Here is an 18,064-nt window from a genome sequence, read left to right as displayed (position 1 = left end):
CCTGGTCCCGCGCCCGCGCCGCCGCCGCGCCTCAGCTCGCCGCGGAGGGACGCGGAGACCGGCGCCGAGCCCTGCGCGCGCGTCTGCAGGGCCGACCTGGACGAGCGCGAGTCGTACTGCGCCAGCGAGTTCGGTGAGCCCGCCCGCCGCTCCGCCCCGCGCGCTCCGAGCCGCCCAGTCCTTTCGCGGTTCGCTAAAAGCAAACGCACCGGGGAGTGACGGAGGAAGGCCGTGTAATGCTTGTCTCCAAACCCTGTTTTTTGAAAGCAGCAGTGAACGGAATCGTGCACGACGTGGATGTGCTGGGCGCGGGGATCCGGCTGGTGACGCTGCTGGTGGACCGCGACGGGCTGTACAAGATGAGCCGTCTGTACATCACTCCGGACGGGTTTTTCTTCCGAGTGCACTTATTAGCGCTGGACTCCTCCAGTTGCCACAAGCCGTGCCCAGAATTTAAACCTGGTATTGAAACTGACCTAAACGACCGCCTCCTGTGTGCTCCATACCACCATTTTGTAACGCGGATGCCACAACCCGTTCTCGTTGGCCACCCCGGCCTCCCTTTTTTTGGGGGGGGAGATGGTATTAAAACATGAATAGAATTTAGACGACAGGTATTATTTCGGTCACCCTGGATTTAAGCCCCATCAGTCCTCCCCCCAAAGGTAGGAACAGCACTGATTGGCGCAAAGCAGACTCTCAATAAATGTATGTTGACAAACGGAGTGAAAGACGGAACAACATTGCCAGAGGGAAGAATAAGGGACTCCGCACAGAACCGAGTTTAGAGAGGCTTCTTTTGGGAGGGAGGGAGCAGGGAGTGGGTAGGGAGTAGCATCTTTCTAGACTGCTCTGGAAAATCCCGCTGATACCTTATGATTAGGACCTTTGTTCTGTAATGTTGGCCGTCTGCAGGTTTTATGTGGTTATCTTCTAAAGGTAACCACTGTTTCCACCTGTTGCCTGTAGTTTAAATGTCTTGAGTTTCAACATGTGCAGCAAGATAATAGATTTGAGCTTAGGCGCTTCTTAAAGGCCTTACCTTTTCTTCTTGTTTCATGGCATATAAAAGACACCATTAATATTAATACTATATTTTGGTTATTTTGTTCAGGCAGCAGGTATATTGTGATGGGCCACATCTACCATAAGAGACGGCAGCTCTCTGCAGCTCTGCTCCAGGTCCTGAGAGGGCGCCTCCGTCCAGGGGATGGACTGCTCAGGAGCAGCAGCAGCTACGTGAAAAGGTTTAACCGAAAAAGGGAAGGGCAAGTTCAAGGTGCGATTCATACCCAGTGCACTTGAAACATACCACCTGGCATTTCTGGATCGCAGGAGACTTGGAATTCAGCAAGGAGACATGAAAGGTCTATCTTCATGTGATGGAGTCTTCCTTTAGGAGAGGGCCCATAGGTACTTCATGAATGACTTGCATAGTTCCAACTCTAATCTTGGAGGTGTCACTTTCTTATTTACAAAATGCTTCTTGATGGTGTGCTGAGCTCAGTGGCAAGGCTATGCAACTGTAGTGCCAGACAGTGATTGACACAGCTCAGACAATGGACCTGTCCAGTCAACAGATTATTGCTTCATGTTGTTTTTAAATTATTTTAATTTAATACATTCTGTAGTAGAAATAGTTCACAAAAAACATTTTCTTGAATTTAAGTATACAATTTTGAATAGCTTATATCATGTTATGAAAGCAAATTTTGTACTCAAACCATCACATTTTAGATTCTGCACAGAACAGTAAGTGCACCAGTCAAAAGACATTTACATATGAAATGTCATCTAGATCAAACACTAGGGTCAGAGCCCAGGATAAGTATTAAAATTTTACATTTAAAGAGTACTAAAGGGCTTAATTCAAGCAAAAGTGTTCCTGATGTACCAGAATGTATGATATAGTTTATTTTCATGCCTCCCTGCTCCTAATAACTTATGTTTTGTGCCGACTGGCAGCTATCCCAGTGCTAAGCGTATTCTAGGTGTATCTGGTATCATTTTTCTATTAAGACCAAGTATCATGTATCGTGTTTGTGTTTGTAAAGCAGTAAATCTTGCCTTGAAATCAGATCTTGGATGCACCTGTTTTTTTTGTAGCCTCACTGAGCCCCAAAAGTTTGAGAAAAAGCCTTTCTGAAACTTACTCCAAAGACCCTGGAAGCAGTATTCATCCATGACAGCTCACAAGCAAGTGATTTTTAAACATTTTCCAGTTTGTTAGCAAAAGATTTAATCACTAGCTAAATTTAATATTGCTTTTATACTTGAGTCCACAAAGATATTGCAGTGTTTTTTCCCCCCAGAAGATCAGGCTGTAAATCAGTTAATTCAAGGCACGGTGAGTAGACACCAATACTGCATGGTTGAAGATGACTGTCTCAAGGAAGACAAAAAGGAACTGCACTCGGCAGAGTAGAACAGCCTGTTTGGTCTCCAGGTAGCTCACGTGTCTTTACCCTGTAAGGGCACACAGTAGCACCAAATACCTAAGGACATCAGGATGGGACGCTGGGGAATTCATGGGAAACAAGTAGCAACAGCATTAAGACTTTAGAATGTCTGATACTGTTATAGTATTTGTTCCAAACATGGGAAACAGAAGTAAAATAAAGTTGAGAGGTTCTGATTATTCTGTGGTAAAGTATTACTGAGGGATTTTTAGGGAATTTTCCAAAAATGAGTCTTGTCCAAACTTATTAAAAACTTTACAAGAATTGCTTTTTGGAAGTCAACTGCATTACTACATCAGCTATTGGCAATGGAGTATGCAGCTAATGAAGAGCTTTTGAGTTAGTTTTCAGATAATTATCTCTGGCCAAAAAAAAATAAATAACTCAGGCATAAAATAGTGCCAGTCACAAAAACCAAAGTCAAATTTTTAAATGTCAAAAGGCTAAGTGTCGATCTTGAGTAGCATGATGGGTAAAATTACAAAATGGCCAAATAGATAAACTATTGTTTGGGTGGTCAGATGTGCAAGCATAAGAAGAGGAGATATAAATAGCTATGGTTTAAGAGAAAAAGAAATGACTTTTACATAAAGCCAAGGGTTAGGGTTTGACTTAGATTGATTGATAATACTGAGTTTCTGGGATGTTCTAGAAACACAAAAAGTGCCAGAGCCCCCTGGTGTGTGTGATACTTGGGAGGTCACATGGTTAATGTGTCCACCCTGGCAAACATACGCAAGCCAGTTTCTTAGAAACTTCCTGGATAAAAATTAAGGCTTTCAAGTCCGTTTCTGTAAGGAAAGCCTAGTGAGGCTCAAATGAGGTCGAACAGCTGTGGGTGTGGGGATGTGCGCAGGAAACAGGCAGAAAGGAAGACAGGTAATGCCGGGTTAGGCAAACAAGGTCAAGGACAATCACCTTTTCAACATCCAGTCAGTACCTTGGCTAGTCTTTAATTTTACAGAAAATTTTAATGAGCAAATTCATTGTAGTTTCTAGTGCATTTGTCCTATTGATAGATTTTTCTTAGCAAATGGGTTTGTGCTCCAAAGCCTAAAGGGCCCTTTGTGTGTATGCACGCACATAATAGTCCCTCATCAATAAAATGCTCAGTTGCCTTCAAGAGTAATTCAACAGCATCCCTCCTTCAAATCAAGAATAAGAATTTTAAATTAAGCTGCTACTTTAGAATTCAAGAGGGAAAAAAACTATTTGTTTTTCTTTTGGTAGGGAAAGGTCTATAAAACTTTTTTTTTTTTTTGGTACTAGCTTTTTACAACTACCTTTTAAAGATATCATTTGGCACTCTTTATGTTTCTCTTGAAATCATTTTTAAGGTTGACCAAACACATGTATATGCAAACATTTAAAAACTGACCTGCTGCCTACAATGCATAACCTCGATATCAGGATATATTTGAGCAAGTAACAAATAGATAAAGCAGGACTTTATCACTTTAAAATGTAGTTTATTTCTTTAGTTGACTTTGGTCCAAACTGGATCAAGTGGTGTGATCTTCCAAAAAGTCTTTTTCCGTATCTATTTTCTTCTAAGTATCTAGATGTAGCTCAGACTGTTTCAGAATTATTAAAACTTTTCAGGCGGCTCTTCCCCCGCCACCCCACCTCAGTACTTATAAGCCATTGCTCTGTCCATGAGATAACATCATTCTTATTTTAAGGACAACAAATCTGAGACTTATGGTAATAGCCTCAATCATGGAAAGAGTGAATGCTGTAATAACCATGTAGCTCTGTAAGTGTGCAGAGATGTGAAAGGCCACCAAAAACGAAGAAGCAGGGAGTTTGCCTGATAGAAATGAACAGAAATAGGAAAAGAACTTTTATTTGCAGATTCTAGGAAGGTAGATTACAAACAACAGCAAATCTCAGTGTCTCTAAACAACACTCCAGGCCACTTGAAATATAAAAAGGTAATTGAGTGTTTCACTTTAGAAAATATCTCTGAAAGTTCACAATTTTTTAAAACCTACTGCAGGATATGAATTACAGTACAAATCCTGCAGAACTTGGATAGAAGAAAAAAACCTTAACAATATTATGAAAATACTTTTCCTGAAATGGTCTCAAGGATTGTGAACTTGGCAGATGAAGCATAACAAGCATTGAAAATACTTTTAGCCAAGGAAATCTGATGCAAGTTAAATATATTTACAGGTCCAAAGATTGGGGTAGAAACATCCTAACAGTATCACAAATGTGCATTATACTCCTTGGATTATTGAAGGCAAAACAGCTGTAATATGTATATCTCACTGAATAGCAGAAGCTTGTCAAAGAATACTCATAGAAAAGCAGCTTTTGGAATTCATTGTTTTATAAGAATGTATGTTTTTCAAAAATTACTTCTGACAGACTAAAGCTCTGTAGTTGATAAAACTATAAATGTCTTTATGTATTTATATGGTGATAGAAATTGTAAAATACTTTATACCATTAAATACACATAAGAAGTTAACATCTTTCTGGTCTCAGGATATCCATAAAATTTACCTTTTTTGTACAATTTGGCAATGCCAACAGCTACAGAAAACATATCAACCAACAAACCATTGTTTCATTAGAAACTGCACCAAATCCAATGTCAAAAACATTACTTTATTTTTCTAGGATGAAATGTCCTATTACGTACAAAAGAATTGCTGTTTAGAATTTGCCACAATTTGTTAAAAACATAGCAATCTATTGCCTACAGGTAGGAAAGTTCTTGCCGCAACAAGTTTTAAATGATTAAGCCCATATATATTTATATATATATGAATAAATAGTACAGAAATACTGTGACATGATGAGATGCAGAATAACTTTATAATTCATTAAAATGTAGAATTCTTGCATCAGCACAGTGCATACAATATGTAACATTTTTTAAAAAGGACAAAATAACCTATATTTAACTACTTCCATCTTAATATTTTAAGCAAAAACTTTGTTTCCACGTTTTCATATTGAGCAATTAGTCTCTTTAGTTTGTAAGCATAGGTTTAAGTGACATCTTTATGTACAAAAAGGAATGGGCTTCATTAGATAAAATTAACCCAGAATAACCTGTACACCTGAGCCTGTAATAAGAAAGAATCAGGAACTGTAGCAACGTCTTTCTTTTAAGAAACTAAGGTCTGGGAAAGGTTTTGCATAGCAGGGCGACATTAAACAGAAGAAAACTTTAAAAAACAATAATTAAATTCCAGAACTTGGTAGGACAAAGCTAATATGAATTAGTGCAAAATCTAGTAGAATTTTTGCAAAGCTGTGTAATCCACTATGGCAGATTTTATAGAAGCTATTATTACAATGCAGTAATACAATGTGTAAGAACATTGAAAGGAAAAACATGCAAAATACACTTTCCTCAGTTGTTTCCATTTTCTTCCTACTGCTTAAACTACTTTTCCTTATGTGGACGAAACAAACAAACAAACCCAACCAACAAACAAAAAATACAAAGAGGATGACGTCATCTGAAAAATGCCCTTCATAAAATATTAGTTGCTGTCTGTAACTGGTGATTCGCCTGGTGTCGCAGAATGTACAGATGAAGGCAAGGTGTTTTGTCACATTACCTTTTTCACTAGTGTGATCAATTGATGCAACAGGATTAGCACCCCTGAAGATTTTTCTCTGATGTGATGACAATGGACTGGGAATTATGAAATGAAGGGACACTCCCGTCCTGGAGAGACCCAGGTACGATTAGATTCCTCTGCCTGTCGTCACCTTGCAGCCCTGCAGCCCTCCCTCCCCACGAAGGCTTATAGATAATCATTAGCGCACATTCAAAGACACCTCCGTCTGTGGGAGAAAAATTATCTCCATTTATTTTGTTTCGTATACATCCATAGTTGAATTTTAATACAAAAAGGAAAAATTAGAATCTGACAAATGTTTACAAACAAGATACCTTCAAATAGATTTTACTCATTTTAGCCTGGTGCAGAGTAACTGACAAATTGTACTTGTTATAGTCAAGGCAACAGAGTCTGTAGTCCAGGACCACTTAGCCCAACCTTTACGCAAGCTTCATTTTTATCTACCATGAACAATAAACTCGTTTTGATTCCCAGTTGTGTGTGTGTGCACATGTGTACATAGCAGCTCCTTTCATAGAAAGAAAAGACATCTAGAGGTCGTCTTGTACTTTTACCTACAGGAATCATGATAAGATACAGGATGGATTACGTGTAACTGGGGCTGGATTTTATAAGAAAAAATAATTAGCTGACAAATGAGGGCAGCAATAAAAAAGCGTCTTTTTTGCAACAATAAATAAATACAGTCAAAAGTTTTCTGTGAGACTCTAAACCAGCTTCTTCACTGAAGAGCAGACGTGGCATTTCCATGGAGTTACACTTGACCCCATAGTATCTTTTTTTCTTGCTTTCTTTTTCTTTTTTTTTTTCAATAAAGTTTTCCCGCTTCTGCCACAATAGTAAAACCATTTGATCTTGACAAGATAATGGTGTCGTTGACTTTGCTTTTTCTCTTGTCCGTTGGACAAAATTGGCCAAGAATATAATTGGACTGTTATGACCAATAAAAACGAAGTTTAGGTCTGGTCAGGATAGCCTGACTAAAAACATCTGGCTCCTTAATTTAAAATAGTTCAGACAACCAGATTCTTGCTGTGTTTTATGTTAGGGTAACACGCTGAACTTTAAGAAGCTGTAGACTGCAGTTTGTTGTTATGAGACCTACAGAATATAGAAAAAAGGGAACAATTAAGCACCCTTCATTTTTGAAAACAATGATGCTTTATGTGGATGCCAAGGCCAGTCAGTCTGGGAGAAGCAGCCATGTTCTTTGACTCACCCTTGGCAAGCAAATATAAGAAAACAATTAAGAAATTTTTAACCTATAATATGAAAACATTTCACTGTACACTAAACATGATAACTCACTGGAAAAAGCCAATATTTAAAAAAATAGATATATTTGTCTAATAAAGATTATAACATTTTCAGCCAACAGGACAAATAGAGACATTTACAGAAGCATTACCATCGTGGTAAAAGGGGTGTGTGTGTGTGTGTGTGTGTTTATTTACATTGATTTGGGGAATATGAAGGGAAAAAATTATGTTAAAAGAAGAAAAGTAGCAATATTAAAATCACATTTTTCTATTAAAGTCCAGAAAGTCTCCCTTCTAGTTTCACAGTTTTATTCACAACTTTTCGTTAGTAAACCAAATTACTTTACAGTTACCAGGACTAAGTCAAAATACTTTATATTGCAATAGCAGATAAATACAGTATTCCAAGAGTTTACAATTTTTAAATACATTGCTCAACATGGCTGCTAGAATAAATTGTTTACCACTATACATCTTTTTTTAACATTAAAAAATTATATTAACTAATCTGAACTTTTTGGGGGCAATTTTGAATTAGGTAATCACGTGGTACAACAAAACAAAGAGTGACCCCAACATCCAGTTCTGATTCCAGTTAAAAATTCAGACTAAAGATATCACAATCTGTAAGAAAAGAGAGAACATGGATGGTATAAATGATGAATTATAACAAAGTACAGTAATGAAAATAATGAGCAGACAGTGCTGGAGACCATAAATTAAAAACGGGGAAATACAGCAAAGGAAATACTGGAAATTCATAAATAAATCAAGTTTCAATGACTGGTGACTTATCTGTTTCATTCTGCCTTAGATCTGGAAATCAACAGAAATTCCCTATAAAAGCAACAGTGAGTTGCCTTTACTCAGCTTTTCACAATGCAATTTATTTATTTATGCAGAATTGAGCAAACTTCTCAATTCAGCTCCCACGTTCTTTAATGAAAATTATGTAAACTTGAGTATATAAAAAGCTACATAAACAACCAGGTGGCAAGACAGTCTTAACTGTGCAGGCCCAGCCTACGCCTCCTCCTTTCCTTCCCCAAATCCCTTTGTTTTGCCACAGGCGTCTTCCTCTCCTCCATCAGCAGCTGCTACCACTCATCCTCCAGGGTCTGCCTGCAAGCCTGGCAGCGGGTGGGATTCAAACCCCCCAGCTTCTACCTCCCAGTTACCGCCAAAGGCCTTTCCAATTTAAAACAGCAATTTTAGAAATTTAATGGGAGGAATAACTATGATGCACGAATTGAAGGGCACAGAGGGGCTGTAATGAGAAGTCGAGCTCCTCTGTCCTACTTTACTCAACCTGAAGTCCAGGCTCCTTGGGATCAATCGCTTTGATTTTTCAGCTCTTGGGTCGTTAAGATTTCAGATACTACTATTTCTTCTTTTATCAACTGTATTTTGTTTAAACCCTGCTATGAACAAATGAGAAGCAAGCTCACTTAACCACTTTCCCACGTCCCTTTTTTGAGTCCAAGTTTTATTTCCCTATAATTAAAAATTATAATGTTCTATATTTTTTCTATAGGTTGATTCTAAAATCAATGTAGTATTTACATTATTATGACCATATAAATATTTTCCTCTGTAGCACCTAGTCTTTTGCTAAGAGGGTATTCTTATACAGCTTTTTGGTTTTTTGCGGAGATTCTGCCTTTCAATTTTTAACCCTTACATTCTTTGGCTTAATTATAGCCTTATGTTTTTCTGTCTTAAACAAATTATCTAATGTATGAATTATTTCCTTTCTCTGGACATCTCCCTCCTGGGAGTGGTCCACTCTCTTCTACCATTTGGATTGCCTGCCACGAAGGCCTGCTGTACAAATGTCACCCTGGGTCAGAGTAATTCTCATTGCTTTCTTGAACTTCTTGTTTCCTGAAGCCAAGCTTTTGTTTTCTTGATTTGTTTCCTTACTTTTGCTAGCACACATCTTGCCAAGAAAGGACACACTTTCTGAGTCCTTACATGACTGACTGAAAATGCATTTATCCTGCCTCTACACTTGATTGTTTGGCTGGACACAGACTTCTAGGCAGAAAATCATTTTTCCTTAAACTTTTGGATTTATTCCTCCATAATCTAGCATTAAATGTTGTAGTAGAAAAGCCTGGTACCAGTCTAATTCTTGTTATTTTATATGTAATCTGTTTTATCTTCATTAGGAGCTCTTTAGAAGAGCTGCTTTTATCCTTGGCATTTGGAAATTTTACAGTGATGCATACGGAGTGGAGCTTTTCCCATTTGTCTACCTGGTTTGTTATGTTTATCGACTGTTCCTTCCACCCCCATAGAAAGCAGGGGTTTCACTGTATTCACTGCTAAATTCCCAAAGTCTGGTACACATCAGGTTCTCAATAGCCATAGGCTGAATGAATGAATTCGTTTTGCTGGGATTTAAAGTCTTGTGCCTCTCAGGAAATTTTTCTTATATTAATCTTTCAATAATTTCCTCTCCTCTGGCCGGGCGCGGTGGCTCATGCCTGTAATCCTAGCTCTCTGGGAGGCCGAGGCGGGCGGATTGTTTGAGGTCAGGAGTTCGAAACCAGCCTGGGCAAGAGCGAGACCCCGTCTCTACCAAAAATAGAAAGAAATTAACTGGACAGCTAAAAATATATAGAAAAAATTAGCCGGGCACGGTGGCGCATGCCTGTAGTCCCAGCTACTTGGGAGGCTGAGGCAGAAGGATCACTTGAGCCCAAGAGTTTGAGGTTGCTGTGAGCTAGGCTGACGCCACGGCACTCACTCTAGCCTGGGCAACAAAGTAAAAAAAAAAAAAAAAAAAAAAAATTTCCTCTCCTCTGTCTACTCTGTTCTTTCTTTCTGGAATTTCTATTAAGTGAATATTGGATAATCTATATTTCTTCTTTCATATTTTTCATCTCCTTGTCTTTTTGTTCTTTACATTGGGGAAGTTCCTTGATTTTAACTTTCACAGCTTGCAAGAAGTTTGTGTTTCTTCCAATCACTCTTGTTCTCAGATTGCTTTTTATTCCTAATACCCTGCTTACCATTTTATAGATGCAATGTCACCTGAAATTTCTCTCGGGATACGATATAGAGGTTTGTTTTCCTTTTTAAAAGTTCTCTTTTGCTTTCTCTGAAAATCTATTTTTCTGCTACACCTCGACCTTTCTCTTCACACTGTAGGCTTTCCTTACACGCCTGGCTGTCCCTGGGTGTGTTACACTTCAGGATAAGTTAACTGACTAGACGTGTGCCTGGAGGGCCCCGTGTAAGTGCACAGCGCTTATGGAAACGAGGGTTTCTCAGCGTCCACACCACTGACATTTGGGGCTGGATCTTTGCTGCGTGAGGGGCAGTCCTATGCACTACAGGATGTTCAGCAGCATCTCTGGCCTCTACCTGTTAGGTGCCAGCACCACCTCCGACCTGTAGACACAGATCTTCAGTTAATCCCCCTTTTCCTGTTCTTGTGCCTTCTATCATAGTCCCAAATCTCCACGTGTGGGAGCTCTCTGGGGTTCCACTGATCAGCTGTCACTTCTGCTGAAAACCCCTCTAGGAAGATTCTGGGCTGTGGCCTGCCTGCCTTCATCCGTCCTCTCTTCCACTTGCTTTCTATATTCCACAATTTAAATTTGGGAGACGGTTGAAAGCTCATCAGCAGACCGCTTTCTACTACGTTTTCTTCACTACTGTGAGTTTACGCCCTCTCACTCCTGTTATTTTATTATTTTCCAGAGAACTCTGTCATATTAAGTTTTCTTCCATTTTTAGTTTTATAGCTAATGGGTTAAGAAATAGAGGATGATAAAAATGGCAACATTTTAGAGATTCTGTAAAGTTTCTTGGTTCAAACCTGCCTGCCTGCCTGCCTGCTTTTCTTCCTTCCTTGCCTTATAGGTTAAGATTCCTTTGCTGAGAAGGTAATTGGATACTTTAGCTGGGTTTGTGCTTCACTTTTGTTTTATGTAAACTGACTCTAAAATACAGTTGTTGGTAATCATCTACCTTGCTACAGGAGAAGAAAAGAGACAAAACACCCTATAGATTTTCCTTAGAGCAAAATTACTAGGTGGAGTGTTGATTCTTACACTTTGGTGTGCAGGTCCTTTAGGAGTTGGTTAGGTAACACACAGACGCCCAGGCCCCAGCCCAGCCAAGGGCCACCCATTCTGAGTATCTAGGGACATCAAGCTTATGGGCCAGCAGACGAGGATGGTGAGTAATGAATCTCAAGGGCTTTGGAGTGGTGGCAGCCACCATGGGAAAGGAAAAAAAGAAAAACAGGCCTCTGTTGGAAGGAAGAGAACCATAGGCCTGAGAAGGGAGTTAAGGTTCAGAAACAGAAGGGCATTAAGGTCACAGTAACTGAATTTCCTGCAAAGTTGCTCAATGCTTTTGTGTTACTAGAGGTTCAAAGAAAAGGCCTATGAACTTAAAGTCTAGCTTTGCCCAGAGAAAAAACATCCAGAAAAAAAGGTAACATTTTATGATTTCAAATATATAGCAAATGTAAATTAAAGAGAAAGTATTTAAATAACCCCCCTTCACTCTGCTCTAGAGAACAGTCGTTTCCATACTTCTCTAGTACCCTAAAACTGAGTGACAACAGAGCTCTTACTACCTCTGTACATGCCCTGTGGCATTTAAGACAGCATCTTGCATTCTGTAAGCATTTGATAAGTGCTTTTTTAATTTAAAAAAATGACTAATTTTAAGTAGATCAAAAACCCAGCAATTTCCTATTATTTTTTCTGTCCATTTGTCCTTGGTAGTATAGCATAATGCTAAGGGTTGAACTTTTTTTTAAAGATTTTTAAGTTTCAAATTTACCATAAACTGCATTGGCTAATTCCTTAGACAGTATAAAGAGTTTGAAGAGCTGAATTAATTCAGGACTCTGAATCCACGTGCTCACCTGCTAGCTTTGAATCCTTTCAACTTCTGTACAAAAAATGATTCAAGAACTTCTGCACACTGGTAAAAAGGGGAGTCACTTGGATTGTAGTAACGACAGTTATCAAATATTTTGGTCATATCTGCCACAAATTCCGTCAGCTTTTCATAGTATCGTCTTTGTACTCTTTCTTCCATGGTGGCGAGGTCTTAAAAACACAAAATGTAAAACATTTTCAAAACTTTAAGGTTTTTCCAATGTGAATATTTCCCAAGTTGTGACTAACAAGAATGTATGTTTACTGTACAAACAGTCCTGGAACCAGGCCAGCTCACCACTGGAGACTATTCTGTAATTCATAAAGAACACAGCAGAGCTGTTCCAATTTTGTTTTTGATTGAGGTTCTAAATATAAATCCTGGTTGCTGTTAAGGTTCTTTTGTTTGGTTAACTGCAGAGAACAGCTCTTCATTCAACTGGTTTGAGATCAAGGAAGCCACACTAACATGATCTATGCATATCTAAGTATAATAAATTTTCACATGCAAACAATTAAGTATAGTATATGTACATGGCATCTGAAGGAAGGGGCAATCTTGGGGACTGATCCCTCAATCTGTGTCACCTGATGCCATCTCCAGGGAGACAGTGTCAGAATTGAATTAGAGGACACTCAGCTGGTGTCCCCTGCAGATTGCTGGATTGGTTGTGGGTGGGAAGAAATCCCACACACTTCTTGGTGACCAGAGGTCACAGAAGTCTTCTGTGTTGATTGTTGTGGTGTGAGAGCAGAGGAAAAACGGTTTGTTTTTTACTCGCAGAGCAGGTAAATGCTTTGGATTATAATGACTGAGCTAAATCTACCAGAAACATTGGGTCCTAGGAGAATGTTGTGTTTGAAGAAAATTTAGCACACAGTTTTATATAAAAATCTGGGAGAGTGAAAGGCCAGTGATAGCAAATCAATCTAAAATAGACAAATAACACAATTCAACTCAAGTTATTTTTTTTTTTAATGTGAAAAAGTGATTTTAAAGTTCACCCAAAAAATAAAAGTACAAGAATACCTAAGAAATATTTGAAAAAGAAAAGTAGGGCCAGGTGCGGTGGCTCACGCCTGTAATCCTAGCACTCTGGGAGGCTGAGGCAGGAGGATCGCTTGATCTCAGGAGTTTGAGACTAGCCTGAGAAACAGCGAGATCCTGTCTCAACAAAAAATAGAAAAAATTAGCCAGGCATGGTGGCGCGTGCTTGTAGTCCCAGCTACCTGGGAGGCTGAGGCAGGAGGATTGCTTGAGGCCTGGAGTTTGAGGTTGCTATGAGCTAGGCTGACGTCATGGTACTCTAGCTTCGGCAACAGAGCAAGACCCTAACTCAAAGACAAAACAAAACAAAAAACCCCAAATTGTATACAACCAAAAAAATCCATGAATGGTGGTGATTAAGTAATTTTAATTTTGTACAATTAAGAACAATCTAGGTCAATAACATAGTTGATGTGAACAAGGTACTGTTTTTTTTTCTTTGAGACAGAGTCTTGCTCTGTTGCCTGGGCTAGAGTGTCGTGGCGTCAGCCTACCTCACAGCAACCTCAAACTCCTGGGCTCAAGCAATCCTCCTGCCTCAGCCTTCCAGGTAGCTGGGACTACAGGCATGGTCCATCATGCCTGGCTAATTTTTTTTTTTTTTTAAATTTTTAGTTGTCCAGCTGATTTCTTTCTATTTTTTTTTAGTAGAAACAGGGTCTCGCTCTTGCTCAGGCTGGTCTCAAACTCCTGAGTTCAAACGATCCTCCCGCTTGGGCCTCCCAGAGTGCTAGGATTACAGGCGTGAGCCACCATGCCTGGCCAAGGTACTGTTAAGTTATAAAAAAGGGTACTGCTAAGTTTGTACTATAAAACATTAATTCACATAAACCTATTTATGTTTAAGAAAACGAAAGCTGCTGATCTTGTTGGTTCCCTCGAACTCCCAAAGGAAACTATTTTCATACTATTTTCAATTTAGTCTATATCATTCTAGATATTTTCTCTGCATTTCTAAACATAATTATGTACACTTAGAAAATAAATATTTACTGCTTAAAATCTAAGCATTTTTCTGTAACTTTCATTTTTTCCCCAACAACACATCTTAGAGATCTATATTATATTTATATACCTACCTAAGAGATACATAAGACGATGTTTATCTTGGTATTAACAAAAGCAAAACCAAAGAAACAAACAGGAAAACAATCTAGCTCTTCCAAGAATTTTGGCTAAATAAGCTACAGTATTTTCAATTAATAGACCATAAAAAGCCATTAACATCAAGTTGTTGAAGATAACACACAGGAAAATGTTTGCATTTACTGTATGATCTCAGTGCTAACACGCATGCACCCAAGAACACGCCGAAAGTAATGGCTGTCCCCAATATGGAAGGCCTGCTGGTTCAGTGAGGAAGAGATGAAAGGTACCCTTTATCTTTTCTTTTTTTTATTTCCTAAACTTTCTACAATTAACTTGTATTATTTTCATCAGAATTAATTTATTAATTTAATAAACACCCCCAGCTACTTTCTCAAAGGACACTACGTAAATCTGACATATGTACTACTTCCATCTTCAACATCATGACAGAGGTAACAACTATTTATTTTTTTCTTTTTCAAAGAAAGTTTTAACTAAGTCCTCATTTATTTCTTCTTCATGTTTCCCCCTCTGCCATCAAACACAAACTCTTCCCATTTAAACAATGCTTAGCTGGTTTAAGGAACACAATTCTTTCATCAGCTGGAACTAGTTCTTTGGCAGCTTTTATTATCTACGCTTTAATTTTTATAATTTATTTTACAGATAAGTTATTTTTTTAATACAACCATTTATAGCTATTCATCTTAATACAATTACTTGTGGCTGTTATTACCATTTTTTCTGGGAAATGAGGCTATATTCTCTTGGATCTCTACTGTGAGTCCATCAAATTTCTCTCCTTCAAGAAAAAATGAGGAGGAAGTGACAGGGGAGGATGGGGTCACACAGACCCCAAGCCATTCACTGATTTCATTCATCCTTTTATAAAGCTGCACAACATTCCACTCATATACCATCTGATATAGCTATTCCTCTATTGGTGGCTATTTATTTCATTTCTAATGTTTTTGCAATTATAAACAATGCTGCAATGAACATACTTATGCACATGTAAATTCTAAGAAATGAAGTTGCTGGATTCAAGGGTATGCACATTTAAACATTAATAGATACTCTCAATTTACCCTCCAAAGGGACCACACCAATTTATACTCCCACCAGCCTTGCTCAAGATGGTCTCATGATATACAGCAATTTTATGGATGACAAATAAAATAGCTGCGGAGACTTCTAAAACAGCTTACTATCCAACTCAAGTACTTACCCATGGGTTCCTTAATAACACCATAATAATCTGGTGCATCATTAGGGTCTACTGGTTCAAGGAAAGGCCAGGCCATCTTATGTGCCTATGATGAAAAAACAGGCATCATTACTGTCAGGTGGAAATACCGATTCCATTTAAGTTGAGTCACTACATCAATCAACCCTTAAACTCCAAAACTCAGTTTTAAATTTGATAGATAAATTATTTATACTAGATGATTTCTGCTCTAGTCACAAATTACCTAAGATGAGCACACTCTATAGTAATAGTCCTCAAAGGCTGGTCTGAGGACCTTGGTGTCTGGTGTGGAGCACTGGCTCAGGAGTCATGAACTCTGCACTACTCTGGTCCCTACATGATGACCTGCCAAATGAGTAATGCTGGCATTGCAATCACATCTGTAAAACTGGGGTGGGGTGTGTTCAAAGTGTAGAATGGTTACCAGTGCTGGTTAATAAAGTGGCACAGGTGTGATGTTAAATAACACTCAACCATGTATTGAGACTATGATTCTCTTTCCAGTTCTTTCCATCCTTATGACTATAATTACAACAGGAGAAAGTTTCAATCTAGTGCTCTATATTTTGAATATATCTCTATCACTTGCAAATCCTGCAAACCAACCCTATCTCCTCTCCTTTTTGAGACATGGTCTCACTCTGCTGCCCAGCCTGGAGTGTAGGGGCATGATCATAGCTCACTCACTGCAACCTTGAGTGCCAGGGCTCAAGCGATCCTCCTGCCTCAGCCTCTCAAGTAGCTAGGAGTATGGCGAGTGCCACAATACCTGGCTTACTTTAAAATTTTTTGTAGAGATGGTGTCTCATTATGTTGTCCAGGCTGGTCTCGAACTACCGGCCTCAAGCAATCCTCCCACCTCCGCCTACCAAAATGCTGGGATTACAGGTGTGAGCCACCATGCCTGGCTCCTATCACTTTTTAATTTTCATAAAGAAGGGAATAACTAGAATATAATCAAATTGTTTTTCAATCTATGGGGGTGAGATAAAGTTTTCTTTAAAAATAAGAATTAAGTTAAAAAAGCAAGTTATTCTAAATAAGAGTGTTAGAGAAACAACAATTGAGGTGGTGTAGGGATATGGTAAACCTCGTGACGTTGGCATGTGAAGGACTAAAGTTTGCCAAGCACTTCAGTGGACAAGCTGGGAGTCGGTAAATAATCACATACTCTAAGACTGGAAACTTCAAACCCTAGAACTGTTTCCAAAGTCATACTGGCCGACTGCATTTTCAAACACTCTGCGCAATGGCCTCTCACCTGCAAGGAACGCAGCACCCTCTTCAACCCCTCATAATCCTTCTCTGTTAGTGGTGTGAGCACTGTCATGGCATCCTCTGTCGACTGGCACTGTGGACAGACATACTCATCAATGAGCTCTGCCTCACTTTGCAAGATGCCAACACAGCGCCCATGGTACCAGTTCTGACACCGATCACAGCCAATATAAAATCTGCAAGATCCGAAACGGAAATGTGAGTTCAAAACAGACAGTATAACATTACTTATAATTTACTTTTAAAAATAATAAAGCATGCACCTGAAAATTTGCTAAACTCTGGGATATAAGATAGTTTTAGTATTATGGTTGTTTTAATACTCTTAAGATTGACATTCCAATGTGTTAATTTAGTATTTTTGATGTTAACAAGCAGTAAAAATTTATTAAGAATATTGTGTAATATTGGAGAACCAATTTGAAGATAAATGTAAAACATTTAATCAATTTTAAAGCTGTAAACAAAAATAAAGCCAAAAATCTTTCAACTAGTACCGTATCAAATGGGAGTTCAAAATCCTATAAGCTAATAACAGAGTCTCAGAGCTTGTACCCAAATTAGTGTTTTCTAACCTACAATAAAGCACCATTTCAAACACTGATAAAGTCCAAACAAGTCAGGCTATTTTAATCTCATTAATTTCTATGTTACATATTGAAGGATCAAATCTACCATTAAACCACATTTTTCCCAATGTGTCTCAAACATTCACTATGAAGCAACATAAATTTTGAAGGGGAGGTAAAAAGAGGGAAAAAGAGAAAAAAAATTAAAAAGGAATTTGTATTTTAACCACAAAAATGTCACACAATTTGAAAGAATAATTGCTCACATACATGCGAGGCCACATTGATTAGTACAGGCTTTGGTGCTTGATGCTCAAATAAGTTCAAGGCCTTTTTGCCATGAAATTTCTTATGCACTGGATTCAAGATATTTGTTAGGAACTACTAAAGTTAGACAAGTCTACTTTAGAACATAGTTCAGTTCAGAAATACATGTATTAATTTAGGATTAACAAATTAATTGTGAAAGTTATGAGATAGGTATCTAGAAAACTATGATATAGTGAAATAAATCTTTGGAATTTGAAAAAAATCTTTAAGACATTTTCTTAATATGGGTTTTTTTTTTGTTACAAGAAAACAAACATTGTTTTAT

The 18,064-nt window shown here is 38.4% G+C and overlaps 2 protein-coding genes across 2 annotated transcripts in view; one reads left to right on the top strand and one right to left on the bottom strand.

The window, feature by feature from the left end:
- The first annotated feature begins 26 nt into the window (after positions 1-26).
- On the top strand, positions 27-1,825 carry LOC105823636 (chromosome unknown open reading frame, human C17orf58). Its single transcript, XM_012660886.1, has 3 exons — positions 27-133; positions 271-462; positions 1,115-1,825. The coding sequence occupies exons 2-3, from the start codon at positions 360-362 to the stop codon at positions 1,303-1,305; spliced, it is 294 nt and encodes a 97-aa protein (XP_012516340.1). The 5' UTR covers positions 27-133; positions 271-359; the 3' UTR covers positions 1,306-1,825.
- A 4,445-nt stretch (positions 1,826-6,270) lies between these two features.
- The window catches only part of BPTF (bromodomain PHD finger transcription factor), a gene marked incomplete at its 5' end in the record, with an annotated part of 49,086 nt that continues 37,292 nt past the window's right edge, over positions 6,271-18,064 (bottom strand). The window contains 4 exons of the mRNA XM_012659505.1: positions 6,271-7,171; positions 12,221-12,407; positions 15,602-15,686; positions 16,884-17,076. Coding sequence (XP_012514959.1) covers positions 7,135-7,171; positions 12,221-12,407; positions 15,602-15,686; positions 16,884-17,076 — 502 coding nt within the window. The remainder of the gene's footprint in view (positions 7,172-12,220; positions 12,408-15,601; positions 15,687-16,883; positions 17,077-18,064) is intronic.

The sequence above is a fragment of the Propithecus coquereli genome, unplaced genomic scaffold (assembly GCF_000956105.1).
Source record: "Propithecus coquereli isolate 6110/MARCELLA unplaced genomic scaffold, Pcoq_1.0 Scaffold119, whole genome shotgun sequence".
Classification (NCBI taxonomy): Eukaryota; Metazoa; Chordata; class Mammalia; order Primates; family Indriidae; genus Propithecus; species Propithecus coquereli.
This window is presented reverse-complemented; position numbering and strand designations above follow the sequence as displayed.